Genomic DNA, 21,644 nt, shown 5'->3' on the forward strand with positions numbered 1-21,644 from the left:
AATCAACAAACTTCGTCTTTGTAATATTTTATTTTGATTCGCCTTTCAAGAACTCTAACTGAAGTTAACTTTGCCTTTTGTTTCCAGTAAACTTATTTGGTTAACTTTAATCCTGTCTCAAGAGTCTTTATTTTTAAGGAACTGAAGTACATCAGAGGGTATACCGATAGCCACCGGGAATAACCAGACATATAGTTTTTCTTCTACCCCGGCGTGCCATCACAATAATAGTACTACTAATAATATATTATATATATATATATATATATATATATATATATATATATATTACATGCAATATTACTAATAATATTACAATATAATGGCATAGTACAATATAGTAATATATAATACTGATATTGCACTATGCTAATAGTATAATATATTGTATGTATATATATCTTGTAAGCCGCTCTGAGTCCCCTTCGGGGTGAGAAGGACGGCATATAAATGTTGTAAATAAATAAATGTGAGTCAGTTTACTAATTTGTTTGTACCTGAAAAAAGTGCTCTGAAGTTTAATGTGTATGTATCTGCAAGCACTCTTGGATGAAAGTGACTTTTTAGATGAACTTCAGTTCAGCTTTAGGCCTGGATTTGGTCTGCCTCGGTCACCCTAATGAATGGATGACCTCAGCCAGGTGACTATGCTGGTCAGAGTTGTAAGCCAACACATCTGGACAGTTACACGTATCTCTTTCAGTATTTAAAGCCATGCTATATAAGGAGACTCTTTGCATTCCAGCAAAGAGTCTCCTATGCCAGCAGCCAGACCAAAATATAATTTGTTTATTTCTGATGACTTTTCCTAAGAAGCATGCTTATTCAAGCATGCTAAAATTAGTATATTAAGAGCTTTCAGGGCCTTCATATCTGTCTTTTAAAATATTTACAAATAGACCACTGAAAATAGTCTCCAAGCTTTGAAGCTGGTTATATATAGCATAGGAACTGCAATCCCTCCTCGAGAGGACATCCCACAAGCATTGAGCAATGTTAGCTCTCTTTCTCTGCAGCTTGGGAGAAAGCTCCAATCTCAGCTCTTCCATTGCAGCCTCTGCCTCTCACACCACTTGCCTCCCTGATGCTGGGGCTCCAAGGTCAGCAGAGGATATTGGGAGCAGATATAAATTCAATACATCTGGTAAACAGTTTTTTTTCTGGGATTCTTTCAGAGATACACACATTGCCAAAAAATGCAACTAAATAAAACAGAAGAAGAGCTGCAAACAAAAAGGGAAAGTGGTCAGCAGTCCAATTTTGATTTTCAAAGATGTATCATTCTTTTTATGTTTAACTTTTATGTGTGTGTGTGCATGCAATGTATTTAAAAGTGGAGGTGTCTCTCCGGGAGGTTTCATCTTCCATTTGATCAAAAAACTACCACCAAAGAAATCAGAGACCTATATCTTCCACATTCTGCAGGTAGGATGAGCAGCTTTTATTGGTTCCCTTAATATAATTCAGATGCTGTGGGCTATTAGAGGACAGTATTCAGATCTTTTATCTATGTAAACATAAAATGTGTTAGATCTAGCCTTCATCAAATCAAAGCAATAGGGAATAATCTGATAAAAAACATCCGGAAAACCCATTATCACTAGACACAGTTGACTATTTCATGATGTGCATCTGATTCCTGTTCCAGAGTTGGGGATGGAGCAGACAAATGAGGAGCCTGAATGGTCAGCGTAGTACAGTTCACTGCATGGTGGACAGCATCATATTGGTTTGCGACAGTATGCCCAGGTAACAATTACAAAAAGTGTGTAATTTCAGTATACTCAATAGATGTCCACAGGAATCTTATTTGACTTGGTACATTGCATAGGGAGGTCCTGCTTTCGGTTCTGCCGCTTCACTGATGCGACTGGTGGGAACGAGAGACAGGACCTTCTCGGTGGTGGTCCCTTGGCTGTGGAACTCCTTCCCCAAAGAGATTAGATCGGTCCCCTCCTTCCTGGTGTTCAGTAAACAACTCAAAACCTGGCTATGCAAGCAGGCATTCAGAGAGTAATAGAACTACCGAAGTAGGTAAGTGACAACCACAGGACTGGTGCAATGGCTAAAATGTCTAACATGTTTATATCCATGTTTGATAGTTTTTTAATGGTTTCAATTCATACGTATATGTTACTGATTTAGATGTGTTATGTACTGCTTTTACATTTATTTATTTATTTAAAATATTTATATTCCACCCTTCTCATTCTGAAGGGGACTCAGGGCAGAGCACAACATATATACGGCAAACATTCAATGCCGGAACATAAATAAACTATAAATAAACATAAACATTAAAATCAATTATCCCACGTTAGAATCAACTGTTAAAACTGTCTCAAATCATCCACATTGACTCCAGTTGGCAGGGTAAAGTGTCCTATCACTGCCTTATTGCAACAAACAAACAAACAAACAAATCTATGTAGCCAAGCCACTAAAGCCCCTTTCACTGAACTAAATAAATGCATAACAAGCATACCAGTAAGAGTTTCCAATGCACATTGGGACTGATGCAAGGTACAGCAGGACTGATCCAAGATGTATGCCACTGTGATATCAAGGCAATCCTTTACTGGGCACAGGCATTACAGAACAGCCCAACTGTAATTCCTGTAGACATATGTCCATTCATGAAGTCAAAAAGACCAAACAGTATTCCAGCCTTGTTCTTCACTATCTCATTCATATTTCATCAATTTTCTTTCACTGCCAATGGCAAAAGGTATTTTTTTCAGTGCAAAACAGATCTTGATCTTATTCGCTCTCTTTCTCTTTAAATGCATTTTAAATTTGCTTTAACAAATGTAAATTGTCCTGATGTTTGATAGGTGATGTTGACATAAAATCTAATGAGGGGGATATCAGTGGTTACAAGTGTTAATTTGAACTGTTTATTTTATCATCAACATCCAGCTCCTCTGAGACCGTGGGGGGTGGCTTGAGTAGCACAGAGGAGAATAACGTTGTTTCAAAAACAGCATTAGTTTCATCATTTATAAATTCCTGCACACCAGCTGTGTTCCTAGATTATTTATGCATCTACAATTAATACCATTACGGAGGAAACACAGACATCATTGGAGATTATCACTAAATAGTGTCAGATGACAATCTTCTTTAACCCAGTTGCTTTCTCTTAATGGTGGTCAAGTCTGTCAATTTCAGCTCTCTTCTTTTGAGGGTATGTTATGTCTGAAATAAAGCGCTGTGTCTGAAATTTTGAGAATTTTATCCTTTTCAGGTTTGGTTTGTACATTTTTTGTAGCTTACATAACAAATTGCACACATTTATTTCTATGCATACCACGTAATATATGGTATTACGTATAATCTATTGCTAAACTTTGTTTGGATTATACCTCTCCTTTCCTTACTTTCTGTTTCTTTCATATATTTTATGTGTTTTTACAATAAACTGTTTGCTTATACCCTGGACTCTTGTGTGGTGCTATGGTCATGGGTGGCTCCAGGTCTGGAGTGCAACACCTTGAATCATATTCTTGAGAAGAAGGAAGAATATCAATGAAGAAAATAATAAAATAATTTTAGATTTGCCCAATAAATCTGGATTGTGGGATTTTTATGATCTATATGTGTTCCCCAGACAATTGAATATATAGGAATCATGAATACAAACCAATTAAGAAAGTGTAACTCTAGGTTACATATTTGTAATTGTGATAATCAATTTCAGACACATTCATTAACAGGAGAGGAAACTACTTGAACATTCAGTAGCAAAGTCTACAGTTTACAGTTACCAAAAAGATAGTAACTATAGCAATAGATTAAGGTTCATGTTGCCATATTGAAAAAGGACAGCAAACTGCTTTAGTTGGCAGTTACTTTTAATGAAGACAGTGCATCTTATTTACACAAAACATATAACACGCTCCTCATAGGCATGAAACGTGGACTAAATACAAAGATAAAACTTCCATTACATGCTAAATAAAATAGATAAAAAGTTATTATTATGGCACAATGACTAACATATAAAGAAATAAATTAACTCCCACAATGAATTAACGTTTCTGTATACTGCCCATTTAAAAGTGCAAAATTATTCCTGAAAATTAGAAGATTTTTTGTAAAGTTTCAGATCCAGAAAATACGACCTGATCAGCCCAAAGTGTAGCTGACGTTGGAGGTTTCAGCATCCAGTAAAATATTACCTTGAAATAAATTGTGCCTATTGTGCTCTTTTGTGGGTTTTTAAAAAATAATACAAGTTGTGGTTGTGGGGTTGTTTTTTTGCTGCTTTTTAATGCTTTGTTCAGAAAACTTTATTATCCTTGACTTTTCATCCTGTAAAATCCTGATTGGCAGTTAAAAACACACATAAAAATAAGTGAAATGTAAACAAATGATGTACCTAGGTCATAGAAAACTAGTATTTCCTAGGGTTATGGTGGGGCCACAATGCTCTACTGCTGTAAGGCAAATGTGGTTTTTCAAAAATATACCTCTCTTGCAGGGAAAGGCTTTTGATTGTTCTCTGAATGCCAAAACCATAGTAGTAAGTAACTGTACCTCTTTTCTGCCATTAGGTATTTTATTTAAATTTCCTACAGAAGCTCCTCTGAGCTAAACATGCAAAATCAATGGCAAAATCTGCATGTCAATTTAATAATAGATTTAAAATACTGCAATTAATCTGATCAGGTAACAGAACCGGTCCATATATTCTTTGGAAGCGGCAGAAGTTTTACATTGTCTTCTTACCAGGATCCAGAGCATTTTCTCTTTCTCTCTTTAAATAAAGATTTCTATTCTGTACAACTTTTTTTTCAGACTTAACTAACAGCATACAACACCAGGAACCTTCCAGCTACAACATCTGACCTCTTCAACAGCCAATCTCCTCTGTTGTTTCATAGGGACAGCAGGTAGGTTGTGCGTTAATTGCCAAAGATCTCACACTCTGTTGTTGCTTATATTTGTAGTGGCAGTGCAGTAGCAGGAAGAGGTGGCCTTCTTAACAAATGACCTTGTACAGGGGACAAAAAGAGAGGCGTGATCACTTGGAACTGCTTAAGCACGCCGTGGTTCTAGCCGGTGTGACATCTGTGATAAAGTCCTCTGGTTGTCAATCACATTTAATTGCCGTACATAATTCCGGACATCCTGGTGGTTCTTGTTTGCCAGAGAGGCATCAGGACCTGTAGAAACAGAAATAATGTTCCATTGTTACACTTAGTCAAACTCAAAATGTGAGCAGAATTTGCAAGGACCATACATCTACATACCCCATAGCTACTTTTACTGCATTTGAATTAACATAATAATAATAATAATAATAATAATAATAATACTTTATTTATATATCGCCCTATCTTCCCAAGAGGACTCAGGGAGGTTTCCAACATCAGGCAAAACAGTCAATTGACAGGAAGGAAAACCATGCAAACAAATTAAAATAAACATAAAACATAAACATAAAATCCTGCTAAAACAAACACACAAATTTAAAAACCAGTTTCATTATAACTCTATCAGACAGGGTCAAAATACCAATGGCTACAATTACAGAATGGACATGGCCAACTATGAAAGGGCTGGGCAAGGGCTAGTGCAACAGAGTATCATATGGCCAGTGTAGAGCAGGGTCTTAGGTGATGGGCAAGGGATGGGCCTAATCATTCTCCAAAACCCACTGGAACATACAGGTTTTCAGGTCCCTATGGAAGGAGGTCAGTGTGGGGGCTTGCCTAATTTTGTAGGAAGGGAGTTCCAAATCTGGAGGCCAGCACCAAAAAGGCCCTCTCACTTGTCTCCACCAACCATGTTTGTGACTGTGGCAGGAGCAAGAGGAGGGCTTCCCCAGCAGATCTTAGAGCCCGTGCCGGTTCATAGGGGAAGATACGGTCACAAAGATATGCAGGGCATCAACCATATAGGCATTTGTAGGTCATAACCTGCACCTTCAATGGGGACCAGCAATTTATCAGCAGCCAGTGGAGTTCTTCCTTGATACTTGCCCCACAACCAAAAGTTTTATTTACCTTGTTTTCACTGATAGAATAGTAGCTATATGTATTCTACATGGCAGGCTACATTGTAAATAAATATTGACCACTTGATTAAGAGGACTCCCTAAGCTGTACCTTCATTGCAGTATCAAGATAGGGAGGAGGGAGCAAGCTTGTTTTCTGCTGCCCTGGAGACTAGGACACGGAACAATGGCTTCAAACCACAGGAAAGGAGATTCCACCTGAACATGAGGAAGAGCTTCCTGACTGTGAGAGCTGTTCAGCAGTGGAACTCTGTGGTTTGGAGTGTGGTGGGGACTCCTTCTTTGGAGGATTTGAAACAGAGGCTGGACGGCCATCTGTCAGGGGTGCTTTGAATGCTATGATTCTAAGATCCACAATACAGCAAAAGCTGATTTCAGTGGGATTAGATTGTGCCTTTAGTACAGTGGTGCCCAGTCTTCGCTCCTCAAGTTATTTTGAGCTTCAACACCTAGAAATCCCAGCCATTTGACTATCTGTTAGGAATTATGGGAGCTGAAGTCCAAAATTCCTGGAGGACCAGAGGTTGGAAACCACTGCTCTAGTTAATAATTCTAGATTATTCTTCTAGCTATAAGCCAGATGTTAGATACAGACAGAAAAATATAGTAATGATGATGCATATATTTCAATACGTACTAAAAGGTTGGCTCCGGCAGAATTTCACTGTCCTAACTGTGTTTGAAATCATGCGCTATAAAGAGAGGAAAAAAAGATTTGTATAAATTATCCTCATCAACAGTTATTAAAACAGTCATAAGCAAGCACTGCTAAGAAGAAGGTTTTAGGCTAGACCGCTTGCCTGATCTGTCTGTTGATTTCACCCTGCACAGCCTAGGTGGCACAGTGGGTTAAACCCCTGTGCCGGCAGGACTGAAGACCAACAGATCGCAGGTTCGAATCTGGGGAGAGCGCGAATGAGCTCCCTCTATCAGCTCCCTCTATCAGCTCGGACATGAGAGAAGCCTCCCACAAGGATGGTAAAACATCAAAACATCCAGGCGTCCCCTGGGCAACGTCCTTGCAGACGGCCAATTCTCTCACAACAGAAGTAACTTGCAGTTTCTCAAGTTGCTCCTGACACGACAAAAACAAAAACAAAAAACAAAAACCCTGCACAGCGGGCCTTCAGTATCTACCAGAATTTGATTCCAGGAACACACCCCTCCCTATGGATACCAAAATCCGTGGATGCTCAAGATCCATCATTTGTTTAATCCCCTTTATGTGAAAGCAAACCAAACTCCGTGTTTAATATAGTCTTCAATGTGAAACAATGTTTTTGGAACCATGCAGAATTCAAATAACTGGGAAGAGAAGTCCAAACATACATCCCCATGACGCTTAACAGAAGATATTGGTTTAGATCCAGACTGATCCATAATGAGACTTAAGTTAGTCATAACCAACCAGCCTTTTCAACTTAACTTCCACTGTGTTCAGTAATCCTAATTGTAAAACTCTACTGTAAAAAAAATTATCAGTTATTCCTTCCTCTCATAAAGATAATTCAGGCAAACATAGCCAGATCAGGCGTTCAGTACATGTGCTTCAAGCACTTTAAGGCATAATCAACATAAACAACTCTTTGTCCACATTTTCCTTTTTTGAGGCTCAATGTGTATTTTTGGCCCTGAAGCTGACCTCGATATTGTTTCACTTGGTAACCATGGTTTTCCAATTTTATTCTTCAAAAGCATAAAGAAAAAGAAAGGGTTCAGCAAATAGAGAGAGAAAGAGAGAGAGAGAGAGAGAGAGGAGAGTAAATCACTAAGGACAGCCCAACTGTTTGTCTGTGTGACACTGAATCCTACCACCCCTACTCCCACCCAATTGAGCCTGTGTGCTTTGGAAGTCTATTACTGGAAAGCAATATAATGCTAAATATGGATCTCACAAAAATAGAACCAGCCCCACAACACAATGGATACACTCTGGGATCCTCCTCCTCCCCACCCCACCGCCCTGCGCCTCTGGCTTCCTTCTCATATGCAAGTTGCCGTTCCAATTCAGGTTGCATGCAGCCTAGAATAGTGTGGCAAGCGGCCAGCACATTATCTGCTAATCCATTCCTAGACCAGGCTTCAATATTACTATGAATATTCATACACACTATAACAAAAAAAACGACTAAGGGTTTTAAGTCGCATACTTTTGCATAATCTTTATGTTCCAAAAAACCCTCTGAAAGAATGTTTGCCCCGTCTTTCCCCCTCCCATAAGGATCACTGCGTGAATTCCTTTTGTTCGGATCCATAAAACCTGAAAACCAATATGCACACATTCGCTAATCCTCATTTCACACCTCAAGGGTGAAGAGTCTCAGTAAAAAGAGGAACCCGTGGTTGATGGTACTATTTTGTACTGCTATGGATGGGGAAACTTGCATTGCAGAAGTGCCTTGGAAGGGCTTTGTAGCTGCTTTCGGCAAGTACTACAGGCAGCTACTCCAAAAAAGCACCACAGTGAAAGATACAAAGAAAGGGAGAGAGATGCTGCCAGTTGCGATGCAGCTCTTTCCTCCATGTATCGATTCAAGGAACGTTGCTTTTATATGTTCCCCCACATCTCATTAATCTATATAGATGATTTATCAAGTAGGATTACAGTGGAATATTAAGAAAACAGAAAGAAATGACCACAGGTGATTTCCATAACTTTAAAGTAGTAGATGAAGACATGGAAATAGTGAAAATATTTTCATATAATCAGGTATGGATATGTCATTCAGTCCCAAAGTCACAAGCATCAATGCCACGGCATTTCTTCTTTCTATATATGGCTGTCGGCGAAGAAAGCTGACAAGGAAATTAAGCCATTTGAAGTATGGGGCCAAAAGGACAAATAAATGTGTCTGAGACCAAATAAAATCTGAACTCTCTTCAGAAGTCAAAATCACCATGGATAAAAATTTTCAGTAAAATGCTAGCCAGCAGCATTCGATCTTGTCCACACACACATGACAAGGCATAAACGACATGCAGCTCTTTCTGCAGTACCAACTATTTAACCTCACTGTATTCCTCTTCTGGCATTATTTTCTCCATCTACTACTGTGCTTGGACATGTAAAGAGCCTGGTTCAATACCTTTCAGAGGTATGTGTGAACAGAGGATGAAACCAGGCCTCTTGTCCTACTTTGGACACATTATGAGATGTCACAACTCACTGGAAAAGTGAATAATGCTCTTTAAAGTGGTAGGCTAGCATCGCACTGGCAATGAAGATTTGCATAGTAAAAGCAATGGTATTACCCATAGTAACCTATGGATGCTAGAGCTGGACCAAAAGGAAGACTGAGTGAAGGAAGATAGACGCTTTTGAAATGTGGTGCTAGAGGAAAATTCTGAGAGTGCCTTGGACCGCAAGAAGATCCAACCGGTCCATAACCCAGGAAATAATGCCCGACTGCTCACTGGAGGGAAGGATATTAGAGGTAAATATGAAGTACCTTGGCCACATAATGAGAAGACAGGAAAGTTTGGAGAATATAATGATGCTAGAGAAAAGGGAAGGAAGAAGGGGCCGACCAAGGGCAAGATGGATGGAGGGTATCCTTAAAGTGACTGGCTTGACCTTGAAGGGGATGGGGATAGCCATGGCCAACAGGGAGCTCTGGGATGGGCTGGTCCATGAGGTCACAAAGAGTCGGATGCAACTGAACGAATAAACAGCAACAACAAAAGCGGGAGGCAGTAAGAAAAGGGGCCATGTGCTTGCAAAGACTTGACCATGAGTATTGATATCTGGAGCTTTTAAGGTCTTTCATTCATAGTGTTGCTGTAAATGGAAGGTGATTTGATGGCAAATAGTAACAACAAATATAGCAACCACTCTTGTAAAAAGAGTTTTCTGGCTATTATTTATTAAATAATTGAAGGGTCATATGCTACCTTTAAGGAAAAGGGGCATACAACAAAATTGAAGTTGGTTGTCAAAAGGTTTTTAGGCCTCAAGGACTGGCATACACTACAGCTTGTTGGGGGACGTGCACCATATCCATATGCATGCACACTTGTGCACACACTCCAAGGACCCACATTCCTTGCTGGGAGGGAGGGAAAACCCTTCAATGCTTCTCATTCCCTGATAACAGATTGTTCTTTCCTCACTTCTAGCGACAGCTGGAAATGAACAAAGTGTTTGGATTCAGAGTGGAATAAGCAGTGGAAGAATATGATAGTACGAGGGTCAGGTCAAGCATGGGGAATCCAATTTAAGGCCCTGGGGTGGCTGCTAGTTTTCCATGCCCGATAAAAATAAATGTGAAACAGTAAAACAGCTAGAACAATTACTTTCTTTGGTGCGTAACTCCCACAAGCCATCTTGTCTGGGGGATTCTAAGAGTTGGGGTTCCCAAAAGTAATTTTTCCAAGCTCTGGATAAAAAAGAATAATGTTATCAAAATCAGATGACCGCATATATACCCTAACACTCAATGAAGTCATAATTCAATGATTGGCCAAGCAATGCACATATACTTTCCAGCTGTGCATCTTTAGTTACTCACTTGTTTGCAGCTAACTGATATTAATTGATCAATCCAGACACAAAATACAGAACTGTAGCTACAATTCATCCCTAAATTCAGAATTTGTGAAGAGTTAAATTAAAGGAACTGGCCAAACAAGTTATGATTGGAAAGGATGGCATCAGAGTTTTTTAGTGTCAGAAGTGAATTGAGAATATACTGCAAGCTGTTTCTGGTGTGAGAGAATTGAATGTCTTCAAGGATGTTGCCCAGGGATGCCCGGATGTGTTACCATCCTGTGGGAGGCTTCTCTTATGCCTCCGCATGGGAAGCTGGGGTTGAAGGACAGGAGCTCACACTGTCTCGTGGATTCAAACAACGGACTTCAGGTCTACAATTCAACCGGCACAAGGGTTTAACTCATTGTGCCACCGCAGCTCATTGGCAACAGAATGCTGGTTGCCAGATCAAAAGAGAAAAAAGCAAAAGGGATGAGCATCTTATATGTTTTCAGGCTTGTTTAGAAGGGGAATTTCTGAAGCTGTCCTGCTATGATAATTTCCTGAGAACAGGTATTAAAGATCCAAGGTAACTTCTTTTTGAACTAAGTAGCCCTTAACGTAAGTTCAAGCGATAATATTTTTGCCTGTTTAGCTTCTCCTCCATATTCCACCAGTGTAAAAGCAGAATGAATTACAGCCTCACCGAATGAGACAATGAAAAGAGCAAGGAAAAGAGTGACTTCATTGAGGAAATTAGGGTTGGCTGGATTTGAGCTTCCAAAGAGAAGATGTGGGAGAGAAATCAATTTGTGTCTCAAATGTACCATTTCAAATTGCACATTGTGGCTAATATGGTGGCCCATTTGTTAAGAAAATGTTTTCTCTGTAAAGTTTGCCTATTACAAGTGAAACTCGGCTAAAATTCTTCTCTTCACATCCCGTAGTTTTCCAGGCTAAGGATTCTTCCTACCTTCCCCTTCCCTTCCCTCCTGGTCAGTATGGAAGAGAATTTACATAGGTGTAAAGACACCAGCCTCTCTGTATAATATATAATACTACCTATCACTGCTGTGGAGAGAGAGTTAAAACTTCAGGGAAAAAGACTTTGATATCAGAGGACGAGTGTATACATTCTTAACATTCTTCCAGAACTACCTCTGGCTGCTCGACATTCTGTGCCAAATCCATTTGCAAAATCAGAATACTTTCTACTCGGGTGTTAAAAGCAGCTCCAATTGCTGCCAACATCTCATTACCATCCAGTGATTTGGTACGTGGGAGTTTGCCCTCTAGAGGCTTATTTAAAGAACAGGTGGGATGAGCAAGAATTAACACATTTTTAAATAGGAAAACAGATCATTTTTTTGTGATACTTTGAGAGATAGCCAGAAAAATCACTTTTCTGAGATAGCAAGATATTCTAGGAAGCTCTATTGTCCAACGGTTGGAAGGTGTCTGCCAAGAAAACTGGCTTCTGAGAAAAATTAGAGATAAATAATCATTACAAGAGAGAGCATGCCACTGCTTCATTTGTCTGCATTTGAGGAATTAAACTAACCTGGAGGTAAGTGTCTAAGACACGTTATCCTGGATCTGTGGAGTTAAATTACTGGCTCACTTTCAACAAAAGAGTGAGAGTCTTCTTGCTGCAACTCTGCCATAATTTCCAATCTGAAAGCTTTCTGCCTGGATGCCTGGCTGCTACTGAGTCCCTTTGGTATGCAAATCAGAGAAATCCATATCCCCAAATCAAAGGGATATTAATATATTTCGACACTGATGTCAGAACAATGTCGAAGACATCCAGTGCTCAGATCCTTACAGAGTAGCATTTCCTGCCTGGCTTTTCTTCAGATCCATTGGATTACAAGGCCCACCACCAGTTGAGTTATGCCACCAAAAAGTATCCTTTTAAAGCCATTTACTTACATACACTTTACCTACCATTTTTTCAAAATTCACTAGACTGTCAATGAATGTCTTGTTTCCTTCATGGGTGAATGTCATGTCTGCAAAGGAAAGAAAGACAAAAATGAGTCACATGATAGCATATGACACCAACTAATATATAAACATCTAGAACACAAGCAGTATATCTTCCTTTAGATCAGTGCTTCTCAACCTTCCCAATGCCATGACCCCCTTAATACCATTCCTCATGTTGTGGTGACCCCCAAACATAAAATTATTTGTGTTGCTGCTTCATAACTGCTACTGTTTTGAATCGTAATGTAAATATCTGATATGCAGGATGTATTTTCAGTCACTGGACCAAATTTGGAACAAATATCCAATACTGTTGGGATTAGGGGAGGATTGATTTTGTCATTTGGAAGTTGTAGTTGCTGTGGTTTACAGTTCACCTACAATCAAAGAGCATTCTGAGCTCCACCAACACTGAAACAATGAAACTGAAACAAACCTGGCACACAGGACTCCCGTGACCAACAGAAAATACTGGAAGGGTTTGGTGGGCATTGACCTTGAGTTTTGGAGTTGTAGTTCATCTCTATCCAGAGAGCACTGTGGACTCAAACAATGATGGGTCTGGACCAAACTTGGCATGAATACTCAATATGCCCGAATGTGAACACTGGTGGAGTTTGGGGAAAATAGATGTTGACATTTGGGAATTGTAGTTGCTGAGATTTATAGTTCACCTACAATCAAAGAGCATTCTGAACCCCAACCAATGATAGAATTGGCCAAACTTCCCACACAGAGCCCCCATGACCAACAAAAGTACTGTGTTTTCGCATGGTCTCTGGTGACCCCCCCCCCGACAACTTCCCGTGAGCCCCCCAGGGGTCCTGAACCCAGGTTGAGAAACGCTGCATTCCAAGCATTCACTTGTTAATGTGCTTTTTCCGAAGGAATATGTTCTCTCATATGAACATGTCCATGATTCAAGATCTCCTGGTAGGACTCTCTCTGTCCTACCACCCCCATAGGTGCATTTGATGAGAATAGCAGAGAGAATATAGGTACATCTGATGGGAATGTCGAAGAAGCCCTTCTCCCAGGCATTAGGACTCCCCTTCCTAAGGATGCCAGACTGCTTGCTATGCTTCTGTTGTCAGGCAAGGAAGGAGAATCAAGTTTTTCATTTAAGAGCTCTCATTTTCATTCATCTTGTTATATTTTTCCACTTTTCCTCTCATTACCTTTTATGAGTAGCGGCATAAAGGGAATAACAGGAGGCTCCAGTTTAGCTACAGTGAGTCTGTAGGGCCTATGGTTTCTTGAGGGGTCCTAAGAAAACAAGAAAGACACCTGTACACACAGCGTCAAAAATTGTAATAGTCATTTCTTTAAATATATATATATCTAATTTTCATTAAATGCTTTACTCAAAGTGGAAAGAGATATTGTTCATTTTGTTAACTACCTGCTCCGCATACATGATGTATCCTCTATATTTTGTGTTTATATGATAAACATTCAAAATAGAATTTTATTTTTATCCTTTTTATGCCTTAAGTGTGTCATCTCTCTACGAAACTATAAGAGCAATGCATGAAAAAATTAGAAGCTGGAATGTACAATCCGGCCTTTGCTATACTGGGAAGATAAAAAGTTTTCTACATTTCCCAGGCTGACCTCAAGGAGGACATACATTTTCTCAGAATAGGTTTCCTGAGAGTGTAATTTATTAGTCATACATACTTGTTTTATCAGCACTATAATGGGATCATAAACTCCTTAAAGTCACACAAGGACACATAAAACATTGAAAGTAGAGGAAATCTCTGATCAGGTCCTCAGAGCAAGAAGGAAGACAGGCTACCTAACAGTCAAAATTAAGTTTCCATTATTATTATTATTATTATTATTATTATTATTATTATTTTACCATTAAGCTTTCAAACTCCGCATAGATCTTCTTGAACTTGCTTGGAAGTTTCTGTTGGTAGAAACAAAAACGCATATGAAAAGCCCCCAAAAAATTCAAGATTAGATTGTTTGTTGGTGTTAATAACACAAGTTGGAAATGCGAATAACAAGCGGGAACATGTTATCATATTTTGCAGACTTGTGATAAGGCAAAAAGAAATTGGAAACAGATATTGGTATGGTCCAAAAGATATCCAAATAAGATAAATTAAACTTAAACCAGAGTTGTTTTTATTGGAACAGTTAGCTGAACAAAATGAACAAATGGAGAAGCAAAATGGGAGAGTGTTACAGCAGAAAATCGTCATGACAAGACTGTTATTTGAGAAGAAGTGAAAGACTACAGAGATACCATCTCAGGAAGAATGGATAATGAAAGTGTTTAAACGGGGTGAAATAGACAAATTCATTAATTTTCATAAGATTAATGCTGTCAGGTAGTATTTTTTGAAAGTCTGAAAACCATTATTTGTTTTGTTTTGTTTTGTTTTTGCTAGAAAGAGGGTAAAAAGATGTTAATTGCAGGGTTTCAAAATTAGTAGTTCAGATTAAATAATAGATACAGTATTGTAGGGGAAGTAGAATTTAATGTTATTTATACCATTGGTTGGAAAGTTAAGAAAAACTTTTAACTAATTTACTCTTTCTTTCTGCCCTGGAGTGTGGTGGAGGCTCCTTCTTTGGAGGCTTTTAAACAGAGGCTGGATGGCCATCTGTCGGGGGTGCTTTGAATGCAATTTTCCTGCTTCTTGGCAGGGGGTTGGACTAGATGGCCCATGAGGTCTCTTCCAACTCTAGGATTCTGTGGTTTTGTTTGTAATCTGTGGGTTTTTGTGTTTGATTGTGTTACAAGTGTGAGGTTTGTAGTTTATAGTGCATGGTGGAAGGTAGTATAGTTTGTGGTGTCATGGCAGGGACTATGTGATGTATACTATACTGTTTTTTTTTTCTAGTATTGTATGTACATTTCAGAACATAAGATGCTTCCTCCATTTCTTTAACCAAGCCCTGAGATACTTGTGCTTTTGCCTCACATTTACAACAATGCAGCAGTGAAAAATACAGTAAGTCTCCTAGCAACCAGCTTATAAATAGAGAGCCATGAAGCTTGGAACAGATTTGGTTCCAAATCCTGAAATACCCTGGGAAATCTAGATAGCTTTGCTCTCGGTTCACAGAGGTCATGTAGCAACAGAGCAACACACATTCCAGTGTGGATTTCCCAAAGTCCCACTAGTTTCAGGGTGGGAGGCCTGTTTCCATTTTTCTCATATTTCCCTAGATTTTCCTGCAGAATACTTGACAAGCCAGTTTTTGGGAGTAGCAACTGGACCATGATATTGACAAAACAGCAGGTTTTTTGAGCTCATTGTTCTTCAAGTGTGTGCTTTTGTTAAATACCGTAGCCTATAAACTATTACTGTATATACTCGAGTGTAAGCCTAGTTTTTCAGCCCCTTTTTTAGACTGAAAAAGCTCCCCTCGGCTTACACTTGAGTCAAGATTATTTATTATTTTACTGTTATTAGTATTATTTTATTGCATTTATTATTTTAATCTATTTATTATTATTATTATTACATTTACATTATTTTACTCTATTATTACATTATGATTTCTCTCTATTTATTATTATTATTACATTTATTATTTTACTCAATTATTGTTTTTATTACATTTATTATTTTTCTCTATTATTGTTATTATTATTTACATTATTTTACTCTATTATTTTTATTACATTTATTATTTTACTTTATTATTATTGTTATGATTACAATTATTTTTTTACTCTCAGTATTATTATTGGAAGGACGAGTAAGCACATTTGCTTAGAATAATGGTTTAATCAGAGCTGGACAGTCTTATTTTAAATTCAAAATATTCAAAAACATTTAACCTATGGAGGCCTCAATTAATGTAATTTTATTGGTATCTATTTTTATTTTGAAATTTACCAGTAGCTGCTGCATTTCCCACCCTTGGCTTATACTTGAGTCAATACATTTTCCCAGATTTGTGTGGTAATAGTAGGTGCCTTGGCTTATATTCGGGTCGGATTATACTCGAGTATATACGGTAAGTAATTTTTCAACTAGATATGCAAGCAAAATTGCTTTCTCAACCTTTTTGCTATTGTTATTGGAGAACTTCAAATGGCGATTACCAGTTAACTTGTGCTACATAGATATGGTAGTTTGCTCTCAGTTTAGCTGCCATGACACCATCCTATGAGATGCTGGGATTCATAGTACTTGGGATGCATGGTCTCCTTAACTATATCACTGGAGCTCTTAGGAGTCACCGTGGCAGCTGATATGGAATGAAACAACAATAACCATATGGTGCAAGCACATTGTAAAGCTAAAATGCCACACATTTTTCCCTTGAAGTAATTCCTGTAGAACTCAGCTTCTGATCCAAACATGTATGCAATTATGCTATAAAGCCAAGATCAAAAGAATCTGTAATTTTAGTTCTGTATATTCCTGATGAAGAGGAGAGTGCGATTTGTTCTGTCCTTCTCCATGCCTCATGGTTAACGCCTTCTGAAACAGGGGAATTTCAAAAGCTGTCTGTGGCAGGACTGTTCAACGCGGGGGAAATAAAGCCTTCCACTGGCTTCCAGCGAACCCCTTTTGCCTGGGTTTCTAAGCCACCCTTTGGATTCTTGCCAAGGCCTCTCGGTTCCTTTGCTGCTCCAAAGAAACGGCAGCAAAGTCAAAGGAAAGAATCAAAGCCAAATGCTTTCTCCTCACACTTACCTCCCATGTCATTGTGAGGCGGCTTACTGCGACATTGCTTAGTCCCATGATTAAAGCAAAAAAAGAATTCAGATTTTTGTATTCCTTGCAACTGGAAGAGAAGAGGTTCACCGTTTGAAGAAAAAGAGAAAGAAATTGAGAAATGAAGACGGGAGCGCCCACTTCTATTGCAAGGGCCCTCATACGTTTTGTCAGGGTTCATTCAGAAGGACCTTCATAACACATTTAAACTTCATTATGCAAGTTAAAATAAAGCATCTCATTTATTCTACCCTAACTTCTGACCTTAGGTAATAATCCTAAATATATTTCCATAAAAGCAAATATTGTTTGAACAACTGAATGACATTGAAGAATTCAAGGTTATAACCAAGTTGTTGGACTGAGGTCTTCACTTTTATTCTAAACAAAGGAAGGTTTAATATATATGTACGACTTTTTTTCCCCATGAAAAGTCCTCTGTATTTCACTACACATTTTGATTTTTATTCTTATTTTTTCAATATATTCTTATTTTTTCAACATATGTATGATTTCTTTTCCCCATAAAAAGTCTTCTGCATTTCACTACTCATTTTGATTTTTATTCTTATTTTTTCAATATCTTTATTCTTACTTTTTCAATATCTTTATTCTTTTTTTTCCAATATATGTATGACATTTTTCCCCATGAAAAGTCCTCTGAATTTCACTACTCATTTTGACTTTTATTCTTATTTTGTCAATATCTCCCACTCAGAGATATCACCACACAACCAGACCAGCATTTAGGGAATTTCGCTAAGGCCATATAGAGCCCCTGGGCTCATAATATCAAGGCAGAAAATCCCACAATTTCTGCTTTGAACTGGGTTATCTGAGTCTAGACTGCCATATATTCCAGTTCAGAGCAGAAAATCTAGGATTTTATTCAGCTGTGTGGAAGGGGCCCCAGTTAGCAGGAAAAAAAGATTCCTGCTGCCATTGTAGGACAATATTCCCCAGCCTTTGCCCTTCAGATATATTACACTACATATTTTTATCATTCCCAGACAGGATAACCAATGGCCATAGAGGTGGGAGAGGTATGCCAGGCTGAGGAAATCCGGAAAGGGCCTTATTCAAATACAGCTTCTGTATGAATGAGAGCCATTTTTCCAAAGCAATATTCCATAATCCTCTGATATATTTTTGCTATTACTAAACTTTAAAAGTTGTCATAATAGCATTCTTTAGAAAATGCTTATTACTAGTAAAACAAAGAAATGATAGCCTTTATTGGAAACCAACAACAGGAACCACATACATTAGGATTCCTCTAGTCTCCAATCCCACCTGAGTTGTCTTCTTTCTACTCCTTGTCTTCTCCCCAGCTCATCCACGTTCCATGTTGTTCACTAGCTTTACTCCATCTTGGTGCTCATTTAGCAATATCTCAAAGATCTATCTCCCCTTTTATCTCAATTGGTTAGAAAAGGTTTGGCACTTAGTAGCTCCACGTGGTGTTGCAGGCTACTGGTTTTAACTAACTCCTAATTAACAACTCCATTAAACAACCCAGAACAGTCCCAAAGTACACTCCTATCTGGATCATCAATTCTATATATTTATGGTCATGGAGACATACATAGGCCCCTTCTACACTGCTATATAATCTAGATTATCAAAGCAGATAACCCACATTATCTGCTTTGAACTGGATTATATGAGTCTAGACTGCCATATAATCAGGTTCAAAGCAAATAATCTGGATTTTATATGTAAATGTAGAAAGAGGCATAGGCATCTACCCATTACTATAGATACCATGGCTATCAGTCTCGCATTGAGCTGAATACTTCAGCTGTTCAGTTCACCAAAGCAGAACCACAAAAAACATGCAAGGAAACTGGAGATCACCAAATTTAATCACATAATGTTCATCTTGGATTGTATGCTAACTACTAGCTGCTCACCTCAAGCAACTCTGATGCATTTTCTCCTAAATTTTTGTGTATTTATTTATTTCTTATTAAAAGCTACAACTATATAACTATAGTTATATAGTTGTAAATGTCTATATTATGTAAATTGTCTATATTATTTTATTAACTAATATTTCTCTCTATTTTGTATCAGTGATCAGGAAAAGGGACTTCTAAAATTTTATCCATGTGTGCTACTGCCCTCTACTGGTCAGAAGGTGGAACTCCTCTGTGCAATAAGGTCAAGGCAGAGGCAAAAGAAAGAGAGATTTGGTTCTCTTTGCAGTATGTTAATTCAATAATGCCTTCACGAGAGGCACTAAATTAACTCCCTATATTATTCCTGCCAAAGGGGACAAAGTGGCCAGTACCCATCATTCTCTTCAGTTCATCACGATCTGTGCACAGCAACAACATATTTTGTTTACTCACTGATCATTCTCCCCCCATCAGAGAATCTGTATTTCCATAATTTATTTATTTATTTATTTTGTATTGAAAGCATTGCATAAATTAGTATAAAAGTGATAAAAATAGAAGGCGCACAGGCAGCTAAATATCTTTTGACCAAAAATGGGCAATAGCAACGGCATTGTCTGTAGCCTCCAACAATTCTTCCTCTGTACATGAGGCAGGGCATAGTGGACAAGCATACAGATGCGGAGTTGTCTGTTCTGCTCCACAGTCACACAAGGTATTTCTATTTTACTCTGATCAATATAGCCAGGATATTGAGTGGAGAAGTAATTCCCAACCTGATGCCCTTCAGGCATGTTTGACTACAACTCTCACAGCCATACTGGGCTGAGGATGATGGGACATGGAGTTTAAGTTACCTAGTGGACACCAGACTGGGGAAGGCTGGACAAGAGACTTTTGAAGTGGGAAGTCCCTGCAATATTATGCAATGAACAGATTAGGCTTTAGGTGCATCTATAGTGTTAAATAAATGCAGTTTGACTCCACTTTCATTGCTGTGACTAAATGCTATGGAAGCCTAGGAATTATAGTTTCGTGAGGCACCAGAAGTCTTTGTAGAGAAGGTTATATACACCGTAAAATTAAAATTCCCAGGATTCCATAGCACTGAGCCATGGAAGTTAAAGTGGGGTCAAACTGCATTAATTTGACATTGTAAATGCACCCTTAGATAATTCTACCTGTATGTCTAACCTATTTCTATGGGCACTTCAAGACAAGCACTATATCCCAGGATCTAATCCCAGGTTTTCTGTTTATCCCAGATTAGCTGGCAGTGGGGACTCATATAATCCAGTTTAATGCAGAAAACCTGGGATCAGATCCTGGGATATAGAGACTGTCTGGAAGGGCTCTTAGACTGCCTGGGAGATAATAATGTCTCCCCTCTTTCTTCCTCTGTGGCAGATTGAGAGGAAATGCATGCAAAAGAACAATGCCCCATTCATTACCAGAAACATATCGCAATCATGTGACATGGCCCATCTGTGGCAAGCCATTGCCACTTCTTGAGTAACTCTCCTTTGTGGGATTTATGAGGGCCTCTTTTGTGCCTCCCTGGCTGCACAGAGCTCTTTTAATGTGTCTGACCACACTTACTGGGCTGCTATCTTGATAAACTTCTTTAACAGTTGAACACGTTTGCTGAGCTGAGAACAAAGGCAAACTTCGGTGACCACCCAGAACTGGATTTCATTAAATCTTCGTAAAAACAAATCCAAGTTGGCTGTGGTCTTTTTAAAATTGTGCCTCCCAAACGTGTGGTAGAGGAGTTCCAGCTAAAAAAGGAAGAAAAAAATAGGGGAGGGATTAGGAAGAATACGGGTGGTGGTTAAATAATGCCTGCTTATTTACGAACATGTTTTGGAGAAATTATTAGTGACATTTCCAAATGATTTCCAACTGCATTTTGCTTAGACCTCTAAATTTTGACATATTTCATTTTTCTCTGGAAAAAAAGGAAGAATTTCAGAGGGTTTCCCCCTGATAAATGAGATTAAAAGAGTTTCTGTGAATTTTTCTGCAATTATATTTTTTACATTGTGAGACCCCTTTTTCCAAATATTCCATTTGTGAGAAAAAACATTATACTCGGAAATACTAGCAAATGAACTTTTCGCCACCAACTTCCCATATTCAAAAAGTCTTGTAGCAGTTGTCCTCTCCCCCTCCCCCCAATGTCTCTGTGTGTCAAATCACTCCTTCTCATTGGGGAAGAGATATATTTGAATATTTGTCACATCCTGAATATGTTGCAAATGGGTTGCTATGAGTTTTCTGGGCTGGAATTCCTGTCTCAAATTCCCCTGTTTTTTAAGTGTTGCTCTTTATTTACTGTCCTGATTTCAGAGTTTTGTAAAATACCGATAGCCAGATTTTGTTCATTTTCATAGTTTCCTCCTGTTGACATTGTCCACATGCTTGTGGATTTCAATGGCTTCCAGACAAGAAGCCTGCATCAATAGGAGCATAGTGTCTAGGTCCAGGGAAGTAATGCTACCCCTCTATTCTGCCTTGGTTAGACCACACCTGGAATGTTGTGTCCAATTCTGGGCACCACAATTCAAGAG

The 21,644-nt window shown here is 38.6% G+C and overlaps 1 protein-coding gene across 5 annotated transcripts in view; it reads right to left on the reverse strand.

The window, feature by feature from the left end:
- Positions 1-3,836: 3,836 nt before the first annotated feature.
- RAPGEF4 (Rap guanine nucleotide exchange factor 4) overlaps positions 3,837-21,644 on the reverse strand; it is a 199,934-nt gene continuing 182,126 nt past the window's right edge. For all 5 annotated transcript variants that reach the window (XM_060779179.2, XM_060779194.2, XM_060779186.2 and 2 more), the window contains 7 exons: positions 20,674-20,852; positions 17,153-17,243; positions 14,347-14,397; positions 13,658-13,745; positions 12,438-12,502; positions 6,660-6,714; positions 3,837-5,168 (listed from right to left, as the gene is read on the reverse strand). In XM_060779179.2, the coding sequence (XP_060635162.2) occupies positions 5,041-5,168; positions 6,660-6,714; positions 12,438-12,502; positions 13,658-13,745; positions 14,347-14,397; positions 17,153-17,243; positions 20,674-20,852 (657 nt within the window). In that variant the 3' untranslated portion in view covers positions 3,837-5,040. The remainder of the gene's footprint in view (positions 5,169-6,659; positions 6,715-12,437; positions 12,503-13,657; positions 13,746-14,346; positions 14,398-17,152; positions 17,244-20,673; positions 20,853-21,644) is intronic.

The sequence above is a fragment of the Anolis sagrei genome, chromosome 1 (genome assembly GCF_037176765.1).
Source record: "Anolis sagrei isolate rAnoSag1 chromosome 1, rAnoSag1.mat, whole genome shotgun sequence".
NCBI lineage: Eukaryota > Metazoa > Chordata > Lepidosauria > Squamata > Dactyloidae > Anolis > Anolis sagrei.